At 42.8% G+C, this 23,025-nt stretch overlaps 1 protein-coding gene across 1 annotated transcript in view; it reads right to left on the bottom strand.

Annotated features, from left to right (window-relative positions):
- Positions 1 to 23,025, bottom strand: part of dennd5b (DENN/MADD domain containing 5B) — a 62,733-nt gene that overhangs the window by 22,823 nt on the left and 16,885 nt on the right. Inside the window, 3 exon segments of the mRNA XM_018697154.2 lie at positions 7,711 to 8,419; positions 11,784 to 11,893; positions 15,526 to 15,585. Of these exon segments, the coding sequence (XP_018552670.1) occupies positions 7,711 to 8,419; positions 11,784 to 11,893; positions 15,526 to 15,585 (879 nt within the window).

Below are 23,025 nucleotides of genomic sequence, written 5' to 3'. Positions count from 1 at the left end.
ACAAGCTCCAGGAAAGTGGGAAAAAAAAAAAACGACAGAGTTATACCAATTTATTCAGTCAGCTGCTCTCTTCTGTGCCCCTTTCCCCCTTTGTTATATCCTTCAATTCAGTGAGTGAGTGAGTGAGTGTGCGTGTGTGTGTGTGTGTGTCTGTGTGGTACATGTATTAAACACACACACTGGCAGAAGACTTAAATTGCCTCCATGTTTTATATTAACAATATAAGTTGATAAATGCAGTATTGGTGCACACACACACACACACACACACCCACCCACACACCAATAACTCAGTGTCAATCAGTGTTATTATTATTGTCAGTGTGTTATATTCATTAACAACCTTAAGTGTATCTGCAGATGCACCTGTAGTGTGTGTGTGTGTGTGTGTGTGTGTGTGTGTGTGTGTGTGTGTGTGTGTGTGTGTGTGTGTGTGTGTGAATGATTACCAATGCTTACAAAAAGCCAAAGAGCAAACTAGTCATTAGTCTGAAGGCTGTTTGGAGCAGAACAATGACCGGTTCTAATTTATTCTACTTGTCATCTAGAGGCCAATACAGAGCAGCAGCAGCAAGCTAGTGACAGGAAAACACAAAGAGTGTGAGTGTGTGCGTATGTGTGGGTAGTCTAGGTATTAGTCATGTTGTGGGGACCTAAATCTGTTTACACTTTCATATACATTATGGAGCTTGTCTTCCTTATGGGGACAAAAAGTCTCCAGTCTCATTGTGTGAGAGAGTGAGAGAGAGAGAGAGAGAGAGAGAGAGAGAGAGAGAGAGAGAGAGAGAGAGAGCGCTTTGTGTTCTGTCCCAGTATTCACCTTTACACAACTTTCACTTTTGGTGCATCATGTTTTGTAGCAACTTGTTTTAATGACCTTTCTCTTTTATAGTCATTCAAAAGATATTTTCCACCAGGTTTTGTAACAACATAGATGGCAGAAGATTAATGAAAGACTTCAAGTATCAGAGGACAAACTCAACAATACCAGTGTGATCTGTAGTGTCTGTGTGGGAACATTTTGAAGGTCAGAGTTTGGATTCATACACTGTACACTCAGTTTATTAGGAACACCTAGCTAAAACTGATGAGGTCTACAATGGTTCTAATGTTCCGTTGCTTTCAGGGAGGTGTTGATTCAACTGTATGATCATTTGTGGTGCTGTTGTGTTGCATTATGAAAACAGGCAATTCCATTATTTAGTCCATCCCACCCATTTATGTCATGATAAAAAAAGTTTCAGTACGGACTTGAGAAACTGTGTTGAGTCAGCATAACACCCAGTGAAGCACTTTATCTAAATAAAGCCTATTTACATCAGTCAGCTATGATACATGATAACTTCCTCTTAACTTGAGTTAACTTGTGCCAAAGTGCTACTCAGCAGCCACACAACCACACACTTTTATTCTTACAATAACAGAGGGCCCACGCACATGATATAAAGTAAGCTGGCTGAAATAATGGATAAGCCAACCAAAGAATTTACTGAAGACGACTGGGAATGTAGAATAACAAAGTGAGGACATCGTGGCGTTAATACATCAACAAGGAAAAGTATCATTTTGTCATTCAGGCTCTATCCTCCTTTTACAGTTGCCCAGTTACAACCTCACAGAGCTTGTAACTGTCATAGCAGGAGCACCATTATCATTGTGACTGCACCTTCACTTCACCACAACAGCGACAAATGATTTTCTGTTCAACGAACTCTGCGGCCTCACAGTGTGACTGCTGCTCTTTCACGATAGTATCTAGGTCCGTCTTTTTCCATCTATAACCTTCTTTCTCTGCATCTAGCTATCTCTCCATCTCATTGCTTCTTTAGAACCGCAACATTTTACAGCCTAACCACACAGCAACAAAACTGGCCAATCAGAGACATCACACCTGTGTGTGGGCGTGCGGTACTGTATGTTTAAGTCTGCATTTTCTTTGTCTCTCAAGCCTGAACAGGTTCAGAGTTTCTCAAACACACACACACACACTTCTCTGTGAGAAACACACCAAGTCTGACTCAAACGCTCCTGTTACTTTCTTCATGTTGTAACAAATCCCTTCCAACCTGTTCCCTTTCACGCTCACATCACACCAGAATAAGTTTAGCCTCAGTGTCTCAGCTGGTTATAACCTAACATGCCTCTCCTAAGTGATATTCTTTCACACCTCATACAATTCTGCCTCTTTCCTTTCTTCACAATAAAACATATCAAAGCTCACACAGCAAGGCCTCATGGGAAATAATGATCAGGTGCTAAGAAGGGAACACCAAGTGAATCTTATTTTCTCCTCTTGCTGAACGAAGTTCAACTAATTCATCACACACAGATTGAAACAGGTACTCCCCTTTTTGACAGCATTTGTTGCATCGAAGAAACTCCGAATAAAATACGACAAGCACAAGCACCTGCGATAGGTGAGTGAGTGTGTAATAATCTAAAAAGAAACAGATCTGATATGGCACAGCTGATGCTGCAGAAAGTCCCGGCAGAGACGGTGCTCGGGGATGGAGCATGCTGCTGAAAAGCAGGACAGGGCATGTCAAGTCATTGTGAAACTGTAACGGTTCATCAGGGACTGATAAACACCGACAGCTCAGTCTCATAAGGGAAGAAGCGAACAGTCTGTGGTGAACGGCTGACATTAAGTAATCTCTGAATGCAGAGATGGTAGACTTCAGCAGCTGCACCATGATAATGTTGTGGCATAATAAAAAAAAGTCAGGAAATTACTGTATGGAAGGAAGATTAAAAAGAAATCAAAATGGAAGAGGCTTATGGAGGCTTATATACACTGAAACTTAACCACCACATATACCAACACATTATGTAGTGGAAACCAGGAACCACCAGGACGGTCTTAATCCCAGGTCGTCACATACGGACTCTTATCTCACTGGGTACCACTATAGTGTCAGAGTAGTCCCGTAGACTTCCAATGTTCTCTGCTGCATTGAAAGTTGACAGATGCATCAAGCAGATCACAGGCCGGTTTCTGCTGATGTATAGGAGGTGAAAGTGCATTATGGTCGTGAAGTGAAAGTGAACATTTTCTGTATTGAACCGCCCCAAAATCTTTTCCTGAACTTCACCAAGTGCCGTGACTGTGTAAACTAACCCTAACTGTTCTTTTATTGCCTGAACCTAACCACAGACAGGACTGACCTCTGGTGTTACACGTGTCATGTGCTCTCTATGTCTGCTGTCCACCCCAAACACATTCTTGCAAAAAATACTTTGCCTCTGCGCTTTCGACAATGCTGCTGAAGGGGTACCCAGTGTGCTCAAAAGTCACACCAAGTGGCCCGGACCAAATGTCCATATGTGGTGAGTTGGGACTGAGAATCCACTGTTTCTACAGATGTTGAACCTGGCTGCAGGGACTTAGTCCACATGCCAAACTGTGTGCCACTTCCCCTGTGGTCTTGTACTCTGTCTGCAACAATCATGCTCATGTTCACACTTGTGCTCTCTGTAGAACTTTTACAACAGCTGCATGTTGCTATTGCACAGCACGTATCTTGTTTGATGTCTTTATGCTCTTCTAATAACTGGAGTAGCTGAAGTAATTGGGTCGGAGGTACTACAGACATCAACAACGAGCCATTAGCACAGCTGTGGCAACATCACGATGAGTAAAATTTTGAGAAGCACAGTCTTAGTCAGTGGATCAGCCACAATGACATAACTGTGGAGGATTGTGAGCGTGTGAGAGAGTGAGAAGTGGGACTTTGTGTTCAAACCATGAAATATATACTATATATTTAAGATAAATGGCTTTCTTTATAACATTTTCAGTAAGAGGCAGTTCTATTGGTGATTCCACACATATATTAGCTGCCTGTGTGTAGTGACTGGGACTGTATTGGCTGGAAGAGACACTCTCCTGTCACTTTCCTCCCCTACAGTCATGAGTGTGTGATGAGGACAAGTAGGCTCAGGCGGTTAGATGATGCCTGTGTCTGTCACGGTGTGACTGCATGTTGACTGATCACGAGGAGCGTGGGAACATATGGCAGGGCCGTGTCTCATTAACACCGTCTGTGTTTTCCCTGAACTGAACCTCTCCTTCACCTGCCTCCAGCCAAATGAAGCTCCGTGCAAATGAAAACTGACAAACACTCAAACGAAGCAGGGATGTTTCTTCATCCGAGTGAGGTCTGGTTTTTATCTGTTTTTTTTACCTTTCATGCTGACAGTGATGGATTCAACACTGAGACCCATTTTTCATCAAATGACTGTGGTTCCAGAGAGGAGCAGGCATGGATGTGGGGGGCCTCACTCTGCTTTAAAACTTTTTTCAACACTACTTGACCTACAGTTTCCCTTATTTAGCAGATATACATGCTTAGTTTCATTTTCTTTTCAATCCAGTCTCAGTTTCTGTGGGTACAGTTGCTGATCACAGTTGCTGTTAACTACCCAGTGTTTAAAGGAGGACTGGTTAAACATTCCAGGAAATACACTCATTTGCTTTATTGCTGACAGTGAGATAAGATGGGTGATATCGATCTTATCTGTGTGTTAATATGAGCTTGTGTTATGTTGTCTTATGTGCCTCTGGCCTGAAGTAAGGAGTGCCTCCTCTACTGTCAGAGGAAATGACTATATTGTTATGAAATTCAATAATTATGCTAGTCAGGTTTCCATCCAAATTTAGAGGAAATCTCAACCAAATTTCCAGAAAATATGAATGATTGAACAGTTGGGACAAATTGTCCAGTCTGTTCTGTCAAACCAATGTAGAGGAAGAGCTCCAGCCAAAGTTCAAATGATGGAAAACCATGTGGAAAACGGCAGAACGCTGATATTTCTGTTCAGGAGACACAAGTTACAGTCTCCTCATCGCTTTTCTTTCTTCTCTGGAAGCTTCAGCTTCATGTATTTCATGCTTCGTTTACCTTATAATTTAATCACAGCATCTACTTCCAATTGCACTGCATTGTTTAATCTGTACGTATGTATGTCAAAATGACAGCTTGTTGTTTAGGTTAGTAAGGGAGCTAAGGTTTTTTTTTTTTTTTTACAGGTAACCTGACTGTGACAAGACTCCAGGAAGCAGGAAGAAATAAACATGATGCAGCATGTTGGATATGAGCTTTAAAGGTGTCGACAGGTGGCTTCCATTCTTTATGCTATGCTAGGCTAACAATATCCTGACTCCGCTCTGTACTTATCACACAGACAAGAGTGAAAATTGCATTGGAAAATTACTCCTACTTGAACACTCGTTCATCGCAAAATATATTACTGTATATTACAATGTCCCAGATTATTGCTTAGATGCTGAATTTTCAAAGTTTCCGTGCAGTGAAAGAGCTGTGCCCCAGTTATACAGTCTATCTCACTACAGTCAACACAGTCTTGCCTGAAGCTGCTTTGTAATCTCATCATTGGCCTACTGACAGCCCAGAATCACTCCCTCTGAGCTGAACCACTGTGCCTCAGTACAATACAGAGCAGCATGGTCAGCCAATCAGATTACGACATCTAATCTGCAAACACATGTAGTGATATTATAAAGTTGCGGGTCCAAAGGGACTCACCATCTCACAATGGCACAGTGCATCAGTGTGCATGAGAACACAGAAACACTCCTGAGCTGTTGGGGAAAATGAGGAGGAACCTGTTTAAAGCAGGAACCTGAGTAGAAATTAACACTCATGTTTAAAATCATGTTTATTTTTTTCCTCTACATTTTTGAACAAGAGTAAGTTGAGAAGCCTGACACCACCCTCCTCTGATGTCTGTGTGTTTAATATGGAGCTGGAGGCCAATTAGCCTAGCTTAGCATAGAGACTGGAAGCAGGGACATGACAACTTGTTCAGTTTGAGCAATAATCAGACCAGCAACTCAACTGTGAGAAGTTATCAGAGAGACATTGTCATTTTGTTGTATCCTGATGATTGCAAGGTAGACAATAAAAGTACAGTGTTAGCTGATTTTGCTTTCATTCCTTGAATGTGTACACTTGGCAGATAAAGCCGATCTGAACAGAGTAACAGAGTTACAGATGCCAACATGATGATATAATGGTGATCTGGTGAGTGCGCTAACCTTTTCTATCTGCACAACTCATCCTGCTCAGAAGATAAACAAGCTGCAGAGTGTGCTGCAGACTGGAGGAGGCTCAGACAGACACAGAGAGAGAGCAGGTCAGAGGACTGTGGGACGAAAGGTGATCTCAGCACCATAGAGTAGTTCAAAGTTGCTTCTCTATCGTAGGAGTGTGTGTCGCTGGTTGCGTTACTCCCACATACAGAGTCTCACTGCAGTTGTGAATAATGGATGAAGGGAAACCTAGAAGGAGGGGAATCTGATCACCGTGCATCTTAGCTAGTCTGATATGTAGCTGAGGCTCTGGAGAGCTTCAGAGATTCTTCACGAGCATTTGAGAGCATTTTGAGAGAAAGGACAGCCTGACCAAAACTTCTCCACAGAGAAGTCAAAACAACCATCCACAACTATTCACATATTAACTGGAAAACTGTGCTGAGTTCTAGTCTCAGTCTCTCATATACTTTGTCTTCAATAGAGGTTTGTGTTGTAACCTTCCACTGCAACATTAAGTTAACTTATGAGCCCATGTAAGACTTTTCTTTTAGTTTTGTGTTCATTTTGTATTTTGTATAGATATTTATGTACAGTACTTTCAACATGCATGTAATTGCGCTGCACAAATACAACTGAACTTAGTCACTTCTACCTCACAGAAGCACTACTAGCCTGAACTATTGTATAAAGAATATTTGTAATGTAAGATAAAAAAAAAAATGTCCTGTTCACCTATATTTGTTTCTGTATATACTGTATTTGTTTACCAAACTGGAACCATTAATAATAAGTTGAATTAGCTATAATCAGCTGCTGTTTGCAGTGTTTGGACAACTATTACTGGATTCCTGCAATACTGAAGAAAAACTATTCTCTCTATGATTTCTAAACAGATTTGTGAATTTTTCATCTCAAGAATGGACAATGATATGAAAATGTGCTGAATCTAAAAATGTGTGTATCATGTCTGTGTGTTCAGATTTGACTGACTTATATCTCATTGCTAACTCGAGTCAATCTAGTGCTGACTGTGTTGATAGCTGGGCCAAATCAGTGCCCAAACCACAATACCTAACTTCCTGTTGTTTGTCGAACACAAACACACTCTTGTCCCTTTCAGTTCAGAGGTACACCTAACAATTTGAAATCCTCTGCTTCATGGTGAGAAAACAAAATGAACACACAATCAGATTTTGTGAGCGTGGATGATTTTAGCACGGAGAACTGAAAAGAAAGTGATCTTGCAGTAAAAGTGCAGAGAATTTTATATCAAATGTGAGCTGTGTATTTTAGCAGTTCTTCAGAAAAAAGTGAGGGAACACAGTAACTATTCCCCCCATGACATTACTAATGTTATACCTCTGTTTCTAATTCTCATACTTAGTTATTTCTTCATGTGTCTTTAATAAATTGAGAGATAAGGTTAAGTACAGTGTAGACTGCTGTCAGTTCGTGGAATTTGATTTTCCATCTGTGCTTTTCCATCATGATTTTCCATCATGTAGTGTTGATAATGTGAGAGGACATCAGCAATGAGTTACCTGTCAGTCTGCACTGCTTTGTACTAAGTCAATGTGAACATGAAGTGGACCAGAACCAAAAGGCAATAATGTACAATTTGAAACTAATAGCAACACATTATGTGTAGGACTCACCCTGTGAGTACAGGAGGATCTGCATCTCCAGCAGGGTGCAGGTGAACACCTGGACTAGGTTTTCCACTCCCAGTAGAGTGAAGGCCTCTGCAAGGGGGAAGTCAGCCAATGGCAGCTCCCCCAGCCCGGGCCTTTGGCACACGATGGGCTCATAAACGCCGTGGAACTTGAGTGTGCGGCCCGGGGCGGGCAGCGGCACCTCGTACAAGATGTTGTGAACGTAGCTTTCCAGTGGCAGAGGGGGGGCAGTTGGTGCTGTAACAGCTCTGTGCAGCTGTGACAGGAAGTGGCGGCAAGCATGCATGAACGGGATGGGGGTGATCAGACACAAAGCTTTCGACACGTAGAGGGTGTCCCGCGATGAGTCGTAGCCGCCCGTCGCACGAGATGAAGACGAGGCGGATGAGGAGGTGGGGGAGTCGGCCTCGTCCAAACTGCTGGCCAGAGAGTCCATACTGGAGGAGGAGGACGAGGAGGAGGAGGAGGAGGAGGAGGAGGAAGGGGCGTTGGTGGAGGCGTGCTCCGCATTGTGCATCTGGTAAAGGGTCTGCATGGCAGAGCAGATCTGCGGGCTGGTCACCTCCTCGTAGAAGGTGTGGACAAAGCCGTAAGTTCGAGAGCCGTCCTCCTTAGTGATGATGAAGGAGTGAAATCGAGGCTCACGCTGGTCTGCCTGCGTCCGGAACGACAGGCCTTTGGGCATACACAGCTGCAGGGAGAGCAGAGGGAACAGGGGTCAGTTAGAACCTCAAAGCAGACTACTGTCAATTCTAAATAAAACCACAATCTTTCCTTCTGTACGAGGTAAATGAAAGCAACAAACATTTATACTGATAAAAAATCGTGAGCAAGAAAAACTGTGATTCTTAAGAATATTCAGATGTTTAACTGAGTGTACTTACAAAGAGACAGCTTTTAACAATTAACACATTATTCTTTTCTGACATGGTATGGACCAAGGGAATAACTAATTATTTCCAAAAAGAATAATCACCAGATTAATTGATGCTTAAAATAAAACCAATATTAACCAATTCAAATATCGCTATGACTAATATTGACACTGTCTGTTTCTGCGTGATACTTTCACAGCCAAACCCTGAGTCAAACTGTTGCTATAGACCTCCAGTCAGCAGCAGCAGCCTGTAATAAATCTGACGTATTAGCTTCATTACGTTGATCTGGCTGCTGAGTGCTCAACAGGACCTGACTGGAGACGAGAGCTGCTCTGTGCCAGTACACACAAACAGACAGAGTTCACACAGCCATCAACACACTCAGCAAACTAATGTATGAGGTTTAAAGTCTGCAAACTCATACATTTACATCAACATGCTTGTTTTAACATTTGTACTTGCTGTATGTAATATTTTACCTTGTTTCTCTTTTTTATGCATATTTTGTCTTTACAGAAAACAGCTGAAATACACACAGACACACACACACACACACACAGAACTGATGATCTGATTGGATTATGCACGTGTCATGCGTCTCACTGATCAGTACTGACAGATCATCTCTCCTCCACGCCCCAGCCCAGCAACTGATGTTAGTCACCACCACCACCGCATTCTATATTTCACTCATTGGGCCTGGTAAACAATTACATTTCACATGTTTCACCTGAGCCCCGCTGAACTGAGTAAGGCTGATGAAATCAGACAGAGTGGCGAGAAACACATCACGGTATAATGTGATAAGTATTGACGCGCTGCTTGCAGAACGAGCCGGGACGCGTTCAGAATCGCTGAGCCACTTTAATGAGAGACAACAACGCGACGGAGCACACGTGGTGTACTTGGACAAATATGCTGTACATCTGACCTCCAAGACTGCAGGAGTCATGGTACAAAATGACCTGATTCTGCTGTTTTCCTGTCAACATTGTTAATGTGAAAAAGAAATGACAACAACAGGAACAGAGTTTATTGTTTACAGTGTAGGAAAACTTCTGAAGCCTTTGTTAAACTGTAATAAGCTGCTGTGGCTTTATCTGTTAACTGGAAGCGTGTGTGTTTACAGAGATGATACATATGGCTCCTACAGAACTAAATTATAAAAAAGCTCCAATAAATTCATCTCTGACACCTGAGATATTTCAGCAGAGATGTTTTATGAGAGAGAAAGCTGTGATCTTCATCAGGCTCCATTAATGATCTTTCAGGTGCAGACATGCCCTAATTACACAGGCAGAGAGGGCTGAATCAGCATTATCCACACACACACACACACACACACACACATGCAAATAGTGTCAGTTTATCATACTGATGAGATGATGTAATCAAAGCTGTGTTAACTGGTAATTCACAGGGGCAACAGAAGGGGTGTGTGCTGGTGTTGGAAAAATAGCAGATAAGACAATCTAATAATTTAAAAAAAAAAAAAGGAAGTTGTGAACTTTAGTTGCTCTCGAGTATCTATAGTAAAGGAAAAAGGTATTAACAAACATCAGTTAAGCTTTATGTTATTGTACATAACATTTTTATGGCTTGGTGTGTTCTTTAACTGTGTGCTTTTAATGAGTTAATGCCAATATCTGGTCTAAACTGAACGTGACTAACTGCGCTGGAAATAGGTTTAATGAAAAAAATGCTGGTGTGTTGAATACTTATTTCCCCCACTGTATATGAAGAAGGAATATTTGTATTCCTTTACATTCCCAGTTGGTTGTAGGAATCGATTTTCACATGTACTTGTGGTAAAAAACCAACAACATGCAACATTATATAAATAAAATAAAAACCACAAAGAGCATTTGTCCCCTTTAAATGTCCTGTGCAGGGCAGAGTATTGTTTGCTGTAACAGAGAAAGGATGTATAACACAGTGCAGTGCAGGAGCGAGTCAGGATTCTCTCCAAGACGGGTCACATGACAATCAGATACCTGAGACACATCACACAAACGCTTTCTTCTGTTCGCACAACAATACAGAGATTTCCAATGTTTTAGAGACCTGTCTTTGGTGGTTGAAAACACTGGTTGGTGCTTGTTTGTATGTGTGTGTGTGTGTGTGTGCATGTCTCTCTATGGATGTGTGGAAAAACCATCATTATGAGGACATTTTGGCTCAGACTTGTTTTTAGGGTTCAGACTAGAATGAGATTGTGGGTTAGGGTAAGGGATGAAGGAATGCATTATGTCAATGAGTGTCACGGGATGAGAGCATCCCAGAGAGGAGGAGAGGATGACGGGGTGAGCGGGTGATGGAGGGATGACGGAGGAGGGAGAGAGGGAGACGGGGGGTTGCCGCAGCCTCGCGGATGTCGCCCTCAACGGCTCGCAATCATCTGGGTGTCAGGTTTCTGTTGCAACACTGCTGCATAATGGCGCGTTTCCATGCCGACGTAAGGAGAGAACCGCGGCTGAATTATTTAGCAGTGCTGACACCAGGACAGGTGGAAAAATAGGCGGTGACCTTCAGTTGCGAGTGGGTGACACCTAGAGCCACACCTCACACACACACACACACACACACACACACACACACACACACAGTGTACTGACAGCTTGGTGCGTGCAGCAGAGCCCCAATAAACGATCACACCTTCCAATATCAAATTCAAGGACTTTTCAGTCACTTTTGTTTGGTGAAAGAAAAGGAATGAAAACTGATATAAGTCAAAAAGTCAAGAAAATTGGTCAAATAAAAAAAGTTTTGCAGTAGATTCATCTCTGAATGTCTCCCATTGTGGCTCTTCTCTTCAGGATGTGAGACAGTGATGGATCCAGACAGATATTTGATTTGCCTTTTCAGGTTTTTGTTCACTTCTCTCAGCCTCCAGCTGGATGCAAGTCAGTGATGCTGCACTTCATGGTTAACGTCTTTACCCACAAGCCACCAGGGTGGACCCTTTTTCAAGAGTGTTTGAGTTATCACATTAAATCCCTCCGCAGGCTGTGTTGGAATCATCTGGACTGCATCATTTCTCTGTTCAGTTGTTTTCTATTGCTGTTTATACTCATATATATGCATATGTATCAGTTCAAAATATGTGAACTGATACATATATTGTTGGGTACATATATCCCAACAGTACAATCCATTTTCACTACAGTGGCCACCTACCATATTAACAGCATCCTGGTCGAAGGGGTTCCACTCCACATTCTCAGGGTAGCGTGCCAGAACTTTGGACTTAAACGTCCTCTTCAGGGGACTCTGCTCAAAGTTTTCACCTGCAGAGACGACAAGACAGAGGAAGAGCTGATTGGAGGGAAGTTGTGGTGAATTTGTTGTATGTATACTGTTGAATTGGGGGGTGGGGGTGGGGGGGCACTGGCTGAGTAGTTTGGACAGGGACAGAAAATGCTGCACCTCATGTTCAGTATGTGACTCTGGATGGAGCTTTTCACTGACAGCCACTCTGGCTGCATGCATGGGATTCCTCTCTGTCAGCACCTGGACTAATCTACATTTCCCCACCCCCCATATCAACACACACCTCACTGGACGGAGACACACACACCTCAAATAAGCCTGTAGTTGAATGTCTCTCTTTTATACCCTTTACACTAAAATGAACGTACATGCAGGCTTTTTAACTGTGTTTTTTTAACTGTGCTGAGCAGAAAGGAATCTCAGAATTCAAAACACGTCCAACATCGGAGGAGGGACTACAACAGCAGAGAGCCACACTGGGTTCCACTGCAGTCGACACAGACTCACCAAGTGTCAACAGTCCAGGTTACTGGTGGTGATGAGCAATGTTCCCCCTAATTTTTCATGCGTCTGAGCATACACACAAACTCCCTGAGAATTCCTTGGACCACTGTGAGCAACATCAGACGTGCACACTGTCACACACTGTAATTTTATGCACTATATAGTTTCACTGTGCGCTGAGAAAGCTGGAGCAGTGTGCGATTGCGCAGGCGCGCAGCTTAGAGGGAACATTAGCGATGAGTGGTGTGGGAACGAAGTGCATCCCCATATCCTCTTCTAATGAAGCATTACTTCATGTGACAAAACAAAACTTTCAAATAGCTTTCATTAACTTGACAATGAGTTCAGTGAACTTCAGTGGCCTCTCCTGTGACCAATAGAACACCTTTGGGATGTGGTAGAGCAGGAGACTGGCAGCATCAATCTGCAGAAATGATGTGATGCAATCACATCAACATGGAGCAGAATCATAAAGACACTGGGTCTCTTTCAACTCTGGGTGGAATCCCCCACGAAGGTCTGAGGTTGTTCTGAGGGCAAAGAGAGGCCCTACCCAGAAACGGTACGGGGTCCCTAATTAAGTGCTTTCTGAGTCTAGTTCTTAGTCCTCTTTGACACCCCTCCAGCTGGTGGACTGCCTAGCTGGCCAGCATCTAAAAACAGCCCTATCCTCTTCCATCTGCTGTGATTTCATTGTGTGTGTGTGTGTGTGTGTGTGTGTGTGTGTGAAAGAGAGAGAGAGAGAAAGAGAAAGAGAGAGTTGTCACAGCAGCATAACAGAGACAAACTGTGTCTAATGCAGGACAGCCATGTTAGTCGTCACATGTTCAACAGCTGCTCAGGACACAACAGGCATCTACCAGAGCTGTCTTTATCATCTACTCTCTCCCTCAGTCTGTTCCTTCCACTAGAACTAACTCCATCACAGGGGCCCTGCTTTCTCCACTGCTTCCTGTGCATGTGTCAGCGAGGTGGTGAAGTCACATGACTGCTCTTGGTGAACGAGCTGCTGGACTCACTGTAAATCGCTCTGGACTGCAGCATCAGATGAACTAAAATAATAATGTGGTTTTCATTACACACCCTGAGTCCATTGCTGTCCACCCTGATGACCTAGCTACTGTTGGGCCAAATACAACACAAACCACAACAGCAGCGGGCCTCATCAGCAACTCAGCTTACAGAGAGGAAGTGAACCAACTTAACACCAACAACATGTCACTAAATGTCGAAAGACAAAGGGGATTAACTGACTCCACTTTCCATTAGCGGTGCCACTACAGAGTCTGTGCCCCTGAGTTCCTGGGGGTGACCTGGACTGTAAACACTACCTCCCTGGCTAAGAGAGCCCAGCAGAACCTGGGCTTCCTACAGCGGATGAGGAGAGCTACCCTCTCCCCTCACCACACTCTGCAGAGACACTCTGGCCAGCTGCATCTCTGTCTAAGTGGCGAGGTTAGCCATCCTGGACGTGTTCCAGAAACACTGCTTGAGCAGGGCCATCAGCATCATCAGAGATTCCACTCACCCCCTCCCACTGAATGTTTAGATCTCAGCCTGCTAGCCATTAGCCTCCCAAAGCTCACAATTTGAGCACATCACCTCATGTCTACAGCTGTCCTGAGCACTTCCTGCATAGGTGTGACAACTAACAATTATTTCTACTATCAATTAATCTGCTGGTATTCTTCATTAAGCTGATTAATCCCTTTGTCTAGAAAATGCCAGAAAATAGCACAAAGTGCTCATTATCGTTTCTCAAAGCCCAGGGTGAAGTCTTCAGATGCCTTGTTTTGTCTGACTGCAGGGTGCACAGGAGGCAGGAGGTCGAATAGGAGCAGGTGGCGATGAGAAAGAAGGGTGGAGAGATGGAGACTCAAAGGCAGAGGATACCACTCAAACAGAACCTGAGAGGTGAAGTTCAGGTGTAAACCTGGCATTATTTTCTATATTTTCAAAACAACAATGTATTATTTTGTCATGCAAATCTTTGAAAAACTCTCAAATATATAATTTTGGTTTTAAAAAGGCTCAGTAATTTCCTCAACAGCTGTTTTTTCTGCCACTTCTCTCAGTTTCACCACCATTTGAATTTTTCAGTTTCAGTTGTAACACAAAAGTTCTCGTCCGGCCAGGTGTTACAGGGCTGCGACCTCATTGGTCAGCTGGGCGTGAAGTGGTGTCACTTTATCAGCAGACAAATAACCTACCACTGCTTATTAAGCTTGTTGCTGTGAATGCACTAATAATTCATTCCTCTGTTTGAAAAAGTGAAGGGGTTACAGTTTGGTTTGATTTGGCATTTTCAAATGTGCCTTGTTACATCCATAAGACAAAGAGAGACATAAAGACAGAGGTTGAGAGGCAACACCAGATGAATAATGAAAAGGCCAGCTGAAAAGCACTCCCTCTCCCCTCTCTCCCCCCTCCCTCTTCTTTCTGCACCTGCACACTACACATCTCACTGTATGTGAAGGATTCTAATTCAAGAACACACACTGCACACATACATCAAATCACCTGCTTTTTTGTTTCTCTGTCTTACACAAATAAACACAGATAATGATGTTGCTGCTTGGTGTACTCCAGGAGGTGCAGGACTTTGTGATTAGGATGACTGAAGCCCCCTGCCCTTTTCTAAAGCTCTCCATCCTCTACTTTTATTAAGTCCCGTAACAATAGGCTGAAAGTAGAGACACACATAGAAAACACACAACAAGCTGGAGGCAAAGAATGGATGAGATGAGGGAAGGAACGATGAGGCACTGATTTGGATAATGAGCTCAAAGAAAGATGACTCAAATACTTACAATACAACGAAGAAAGGAAATGAATAGGAGACACGGGGAGGGGGTGTGTGGGGGCTAAAAGGATAAAATTGATTGAGGGGTGTAACACAGGTGGAGGTGGTGGAGGCAGGGTGATTCACAGGGATCTACAGATAATAAAAGTGATTTCTTACGATCGGGAGAAAAATTGTAATATTTGTATTTTATCTTGATTCATCTGGTTCTGAGTGAGGACCACTTATGATGTTAGATTGGTTTGTGAGGCGTATCTGGAGAAGGGAGCAGCTGACAGAGTAAAAGCAATCATGCATGCAGACAGAGTGAGGTGTAGCGCTCTGGTATGAAGGCGAATTTACCTGTGGCTGCAGCATCTGGATCCCTGCCTTGGCGGTCTGCTTCTAGCCACTGGTGCAAAGCTATGGACGAGCCACATGCAGAAAAACATGGAGCAAAAAAAAAAAAAAGAAAAAGAAAAGAAAAACAGCGCAATGTCAAAACAAATGCACACAGAAAAGCACATTAATGAATGCATGAGAATGAGTGGAACATCAACATACAGTATCAATATCACAACAGAGCATGGCATGGCATGGCATAGCACACATGAGGTTCAAACAGGAATGTTAGCATCCTGAAACAGCACCTTTTACTTTTCAGTGTTATTTGTGGCTTAATGGCTGTATCATTAATAGCCAGTGCAGTTATGGAGGTCAAATAACCAGACAGCTTTTGGCTTTTGGCCTAAGGAGGCAAAAGGAAATGTCACAACATGCAGACATGTGCTGTATGGTATGTTAGACACAAAGAGCAGGTCATCATCTGCAAAGTGTGACATGCCTCTCTGTGACCTCATGAGACTTTTTTAAAGAGTATTTGGTCTTTTGGTGGGTAAAAGATGCCATTTCAAACATGCACAACTCAGTGAGAATGTTTAAATGGATGACTGCCTTAATGATGGATGCTAATAGCAGCATAGTTAGCGTGAGGTAGTAGCAGGTGATCTTACGTTAGTGAGCAACCAGCTCTTCGGAGTCAAACCAAGCAGGAGCGTTCACACAGAAACACTTCCAGGAGCAGCAAACCACTGATGCCATATTTAGATCTCAGCCAAACTTGGTTGTAGGTTAGTTTACAACAAAACAGAGACCACAGATATGATGTGAATGCAACAAACTTTATGAATGGGAAGGTGGTCTTTGTGCTTGCTTGCGTATCTTTGCATAAAAACCACTGCTTAATTTCAAATTCAAGTGGGCATCCCAAGATTCCTGAAGATACTAAATATACCAATTTAGGAAAAAACAGGTCTAAAATGATGCACAAGACATCTAACATATTTCATTTCATGCCATAAGGAACAAGAGTCTTGAATTTGAATAATTCACTCTGTAAAACACATAGTGCTTCAAAGATGGGCCTTGAACAAGTTGATACACAATGTATTTTATCAGAAATTGTGGAATGATGATTTTTTTTTCAACCTTTAAGCTACGTATGAGAAAATAAAAGGGGAAATCTGATTGTTAAAGGGGTTAAATGACTTAAAGAGGTTCTCCAGTGATTTAGCACCACACTTCCATCAAGGTGGGGGACTAACAATAGACAGATTTTAAAAAAGAACAGTCCAAATTGAATTAGCACATACCAAGATTTTATAAGTTTGAGTCCCTAGCATGGGTGATCTTGGTGTGTGAAATTGATAGCATTCCCCTACAAGACACTGCAACCATATTTAGTGTAAATAGGCTTACACTGTCTATTTTACAGGAGGACACAAACAAGCTAAACCAGCTATAGGCTAATCACTGTGAGGGCATCATCCAGGCCAAAGATTAGAAGTCTTAATCTGTTCTTTTCCACACAGAAAACTCCAGAGGCTCTTTACAGTGTAGGACATATATATACACTTGAAATATGTAGAGACAGCACTCTGTGGTTTTTGTCCATACTGCTGATCATCATGACTGATAAACAAACACACCTCCCAGTCAGTATTATGTAACTGTACAACATTTATTATATCTGCTGTCTCTGCAGTTTCCTCCTCTCTCATCTTTCTGCTCTTCCTGTCACAGTTTCTCCTCTATGATTCTTTAACCAGCTAACTGACTGACTGTTCAAGTGTTCAGGTACTGTGGTTTGCTGTGCACCTGAAACTGCAGTAATTAGCGCCACATCGGCCTTAGTGGCCGGTTTGATTAAAGATTTATTTGTAGCGCAATCTGCTCTTCACTAATCACAGCTCTGAAAGAGATCACGTTCTCTCTGGAAAGCAACAACAACTACTGTTCTACTGACAGGATGTTAACACTGTGTAGGACTGTGATGGACTGATAGAACTATAAACTGTACATGTCCCTGAATAAACTCAGAATTCAGACTTCATCCTGAGGGTCTTTTTTCATTATTTACAACATAAAAAAATGAACTTAAACCAAACCCAAGCTGTCTGTCAATGGAATTTACTTTTGTGCTTTAATTTTCCATCCAAACAATGGATACCTCATTTTGGACTGTCACTAAAAATCATATACCTCTCTAAGAAGGCGCCTCATCTTTCTTTTTTCCTCTAGCATGCTGACACCAGGGGACATACTGCGGCACCTGGGGCTGAACTGAAAGTTTCACCAGTCATTCTGTGAAATGGGGTGTCAGGTTCAAACACTGGATAAGTCAGAAGTGAGGGAGACTGCTCAGCTACTGTGTAACAGGAAAACCACACACTGCTGGCATTATCTGTTTATTACATCACTATACCTCCGCCTGTCTGCCCGGCTCTGTTCAGTCTTATCCCCAGACTTTAGAGGTATAGAAAACATGATCAGAATCTCTCATTCTCACACTTCAAATGAGTTCTTGAACAAACACATTCACACCCACTGAGTCTTGTTCAGAAGGATTCCATAGAAGAGTTATGAAGCCATTCTGACTGACTGCAATCATCAGAAATGGCATGAGATCAATGAGTGCCAGCAATAAGCTGATTAGTTACTGGTCCACATGATGGACTGCAGCTAGTATACCATACTTAAAATGATAGATTCATGACTGATGCTGCTTAAATTCTACTAACATCTAAATGGCACTGATGTTGCTCTGATATTTCTCCAGCTGAGTACTCATAATCCATTTTATTGTGCATACTGGCATTGCTTGGACTCCATTCTCACTCCACAGACAGGACCAAAAGTTTTTATACCCCCACATCCACACAACAAACTACAAGGTGTGTCCAAAATGCTCCATGTGTGGAATAATAATAATTAATGACACTGTGTAAATTAGAAAAGCACAAGGATGTATGAAACTACAAGGGCAGTTATAAAGATTTGATTTCTCCTTGTGAAAAGCACAGAGGCTGTATCAGGGCAGGATCCTCCCTCAACTGACTATACAGCAAACAAAGGCAATTATATTAATGAGCCAGCGTTAATCCCAAACCTCACAGCTCCCCTGGGACTCTGTATTGATGCAGGGGATTGACTGCTTTAGCCAGTTTATGTTTATTATAATACACTAATTACCACCCTCAATTCTCACAATGATTTCTCTCTGGAAGATGAGGAAATGTAATTTAATCTGATGTCTTATGAGGAGCCTTTTTCCATCAGGCTATCTGTGACTTCCTCCATTTTGCTTTAACTGTTGTTTTGTTTCATGAGGTTTTTTTTTTTTTTTTGGGGGGGGGGTTAATCCTACTCTCCCACTCTGATTTTGTATCTTAAATGATGAAATGATGATGACAATCTTAGTTAAGCCGTGGAACACTAAACTAAACACAAGACAACCAGAGAGGCTTGATATCAATAACATAAGACATGCGATCATTCATAATTAACCCTGGTACTGTGAGCATTCGCTAGATCTGTACTTGTAATACAGGTCTATAAGGTGTTTTTGCTTGAGTGTATATTTTGTTCCACAGAAGGTCTGGATCCATGATCTTTACTTTCTAATGTGATTATAAAACAGAAATGAACACACACAAACAAACATGCAGACAAAAATTAGATGGTGTCAAACAGAGCAAAGCCTTGCAACAATAAGAGCCATTCTTCACCAAAAATCTACATAGTAAGCGTAGACGTTTTTTTTAACCAACATCAGCACTTGCTATTTATTTGCTGTTTGTTATGTATTTTTTAGTTTGCTGTTTTTTGCTTGTTGTGGACGTATTGATTACAGTGACAAAAATACACTCGTCAACGTCAGAGAAAAGAAAACACAGAGATGGGATTGGGTGCAGACCTTGGATAATCTATGAACTCAGTGTCCTCCAAGCAGCCAGTCAGAGCATCCGCACCAACTGTAGCACTGTTTTTGTATGGAAAAAATAAAAATAAAAATATCTACAGATGGATTGCTCAGAGGATTTTTTTGAAATGTTTTAAGTTGAGAGTTTGAAGGACATCCAGGATGATCATTTTTGGATGTGGAACAAAATCTCACATCTGAGATTTTGTTGGTCATGTAGAGACAGGGCCAGATGGTTCAGACGGCTTTAACAGAGGTACCAATATGTACATCTGTGAAACCAACCAGTTTGTCTTCAACCAAGAAACTATGGGACCACAGAAACGCATACCTCTGGGACGGTTTCCACGCAGTCACACAGTCTTATCAGTCTTAACAGCTAGGGATAAGCATGTATACACACCACACTAAACTACCAGAAGACCCTGACAAGAACTTGACCTTTGCATCAGGAGAGAAAGGGAAACAATAGAATGTCTGCTTCATCATGTGCTAGTTCCTGCTGTGACACTGTGATATCCTTTTGTTGCCACTTGGAATAAGTTGCTTCGAATGTTTTATATGCTGATGATACATTTAAAGGAGCAATTCAATTAAAAATGACAATCCATGGGGAATTTTACAGTAGCCATCAATACAGTCCTCTCTCAGACTGAAACTAGCATTTGGGCACAATTATTTATTTTCTTCCATCCTACTTCCTCTATATTTCTAGTGATGATCATCGCAATAATGAGGTAATTTCCATCAATACATCCACACACCCAGTTCAGCCAGGGGGTGGGAGTGTCAGGGGTGGGGCACTATGTGACACAAATTGCATCATTAGAGCCACAAATCACTTTATGCACCTCTGATTATATGCAAAGGGCCCCAGGAGGATGCTCCCAGACATATACACTAGTATGTGAATGCACAAACACAAACACACACGCACACACACATACACATAAACACAATGAGGGGTGTGAGTGTGAGGCAGCTTGTCATTAGGTAAAGCGTTGTTAAATTTCACCCCCTTCCCAAGTACACACTGGAGGAAAATGCCCAATTACAGCACACACACTTGCATGCAAATGGTGCAAGAAAGACGGGGGGGGGGGTGTAATCATATGCTGTCCCCAGACACTGATGCATAATGCATGTGGAGCCTGTTGCCCTGCTCCAACGGGTGATCAGACACTCTGCTCTGGGTGGGTGTGTGAAAATCAGTGTGTGCCAAAGTCAGGGAGCATGACTGACAGGCTTTGTTGCCTTGCATCCAGGTCCTGCAAATTCACATCACCATGCATCTGTTACATGTCTGTGTGTGTGTGTGTGTGTGTATGTGTGAGTACCCTAGAAGCAGACAGAGCAGACAAACAGAAAAGCCAGCCAACCGAGAGACGACACTGTCAGCGCTTCACCTGCAGCACAAAGGTAGAGACGGTGCGCTTTTGTGTGATAGCAGAGCTGTGGCCGTCATTATTCACAGCCCCAGGGGCTTGCATGTCTTGTGCTACTTCAAGCATCTGTCTGTGAACACCCTGAATATCTGCTGAGTACATTAAATCATCCCCCTCAATGCACAGAAGCAGTGGTGGAGAAGCAATGATGCACTCTGGACACAAAGAGAACAGTCTGTAGTCTACACAGAATCAGTACAACAACTGACACAGAAATATGAGCACAAAACAGACAAGAAACCGCTATGAGTCACATAGCTGGTTCGAATCTGAAAAGGGAGAATCCCATTTGTTACAAGAAAGGAAATCTGTAGATAAATATTGATCCGTTTATCATTCATGTGCCATTTATCATTCTTGTTTCAATAAGCTATGTATAATGTATTTTCCCCCTGCGCACGGCAGGACCGTACAGTAAACCGACCATGATTTAGGCTGGGAGCAGAACAACAGATTCAGTGAAGGACTCTGCTATTATTTTCAGCCCATTCAGCAGCAGTTAAGAAAATTCTTCTACATGGCCAAATCCTCACTACAAGTCAGCAGGGGCTGATCTGCTGTTCCCATAACACTCCTCCATTTAGCTTTGCCAATAGATTCCATCACCCAGTGCTTCACCAGCAGCACAGCATCACCTGCTACAACTGGGCACTCAGCCTGACCTCACACACACTCACACAAAGCATCTGAACAGCTCACATGTACGCAAAACGCACACCCAGCATCCTTCTCGTTCTCTCTAAACGGAGCGCTGAACTCTACTGCCAATGGCTGGCACTGGCTGGGTGAGAGCAGAGCCCCATCTGTCTCCTTGGCAACAGGACAACAAAAGTTGGAGGCTGTTGTTGTGTGTGTGGGGGGGGGGGGTTAACACCTTCTCCTTCCTAATCTCTTAATCTTTATGAATTATCCTTATGTGATGAGGGCCAAGGCTGCAGGGAGCCAGGCTAAGCCGGAATGAGAACACAGGGCAGGTGTGTGTGCGTGTATGTGTGTGTTTATGAGTAGCTTAATCACAAAAATATATGCAAAAGTGCATTTAAATCTTGTTTTCTTTGTCAGAGGGAGTGTGTGTGTGTGTGCTCCCCATAAAGTCAGATTCCTCCCTTCTTTATGTCCCTGCCAATGAAAGCATGCGGTAGTGTTTTTGTGTTTGTGCGTTACAATGGTTGAGTGTCCCAGTGCCCAGGCTAGGATGGCTCTGTGGGTCCTATTTGCCGTTCTACTGGCCAATCACAGAGTGCTGCTGTGGTGATGTCATCACTCTGTCATGCTGTCAAATGCTGCTTTGTTCTTTTATTCACTTTAAAAGGTGGTGAGGAGAGAGAAGAAGGAAGGGAAGAGGAGGAAAAGAGGGACAAGGAGGGATAAGAAGGAAGAAGGAAGCTGGGGCAGGAGGTACTGAGGGTGGTCGACTCATTTTCATTCAGGCACATGCTCTGGTTGCTCCCCTGGGTGCTGCCACCATTGGAGGCTTTTGTGTCTCTGCTTCATGACTCACTGTCACCTGAGTGTATTAGGAGATTAGCAGCTGCTGTTTATCTACACCTTCTTATGTGTTCTCTGAGAAGTGAAAGGATCTCAGATAACTCTCACTACACTGGATGAAATCACCAATGGACACGATAAAGTAGGAGGTGTTTGCATATACAGTGATAAAGGATGAAAACACATTGTAACGTCTGTGCACTGGGGGATTTGGAGGGGAAAACGCGTCCCCACAAGTCCTTTTGTCCCCGTTAAGCTGCGGTCTCCACAGTGGCAAGAGTCCAGCATTCTTTGGTCATGACACAACTGTGTCAGACAGCTGCCAGTAGGCTGGCTGTGAGGAAGAGTAACTCTGCTGCAACTTCACACACCAGCTAAAGCAGTGAAAAGTAAATAAGACTGGATCAAAACTTAGTATATGGCTGGACAGACGAAATCTGCTAATTAGCATGTGCGTGATGTCATCATGTCATATTCACATTCTGCCCAGTGTCAGACTGTTTGACTCTTATCTGTTTGCTTCTCTCCTGGTATCTGTGTTCACATATAAAGTATTTTAATAGAGCTGAAACCTGTTCTCATTTACATGACTTTTCTGTTTCTGTTGTAAAAGGAACAAGTATGAATAGTGACTGAAACACGGCCCATTAATACCACATGTTAACCAGC

This window comes from Lates calcarifer, linkage group LG18 (assembly GCF_001640805.2).
Source record: "Lates calcarifer isolate ASB-BC8 linkage group LG18, TLL_Latcal_v3, whole genome shotgun sequence".
Classification (NCBI taxonomy): Eukaryota; Metazoa; Chordata; class Actinopteri; family Centropomidae; genus Lates; species Lates calcarifer.
Note: the sequence above shows the minus strand (reverse complement) of the source record. Positions and strands in the feature narration are given on the sequence as shown.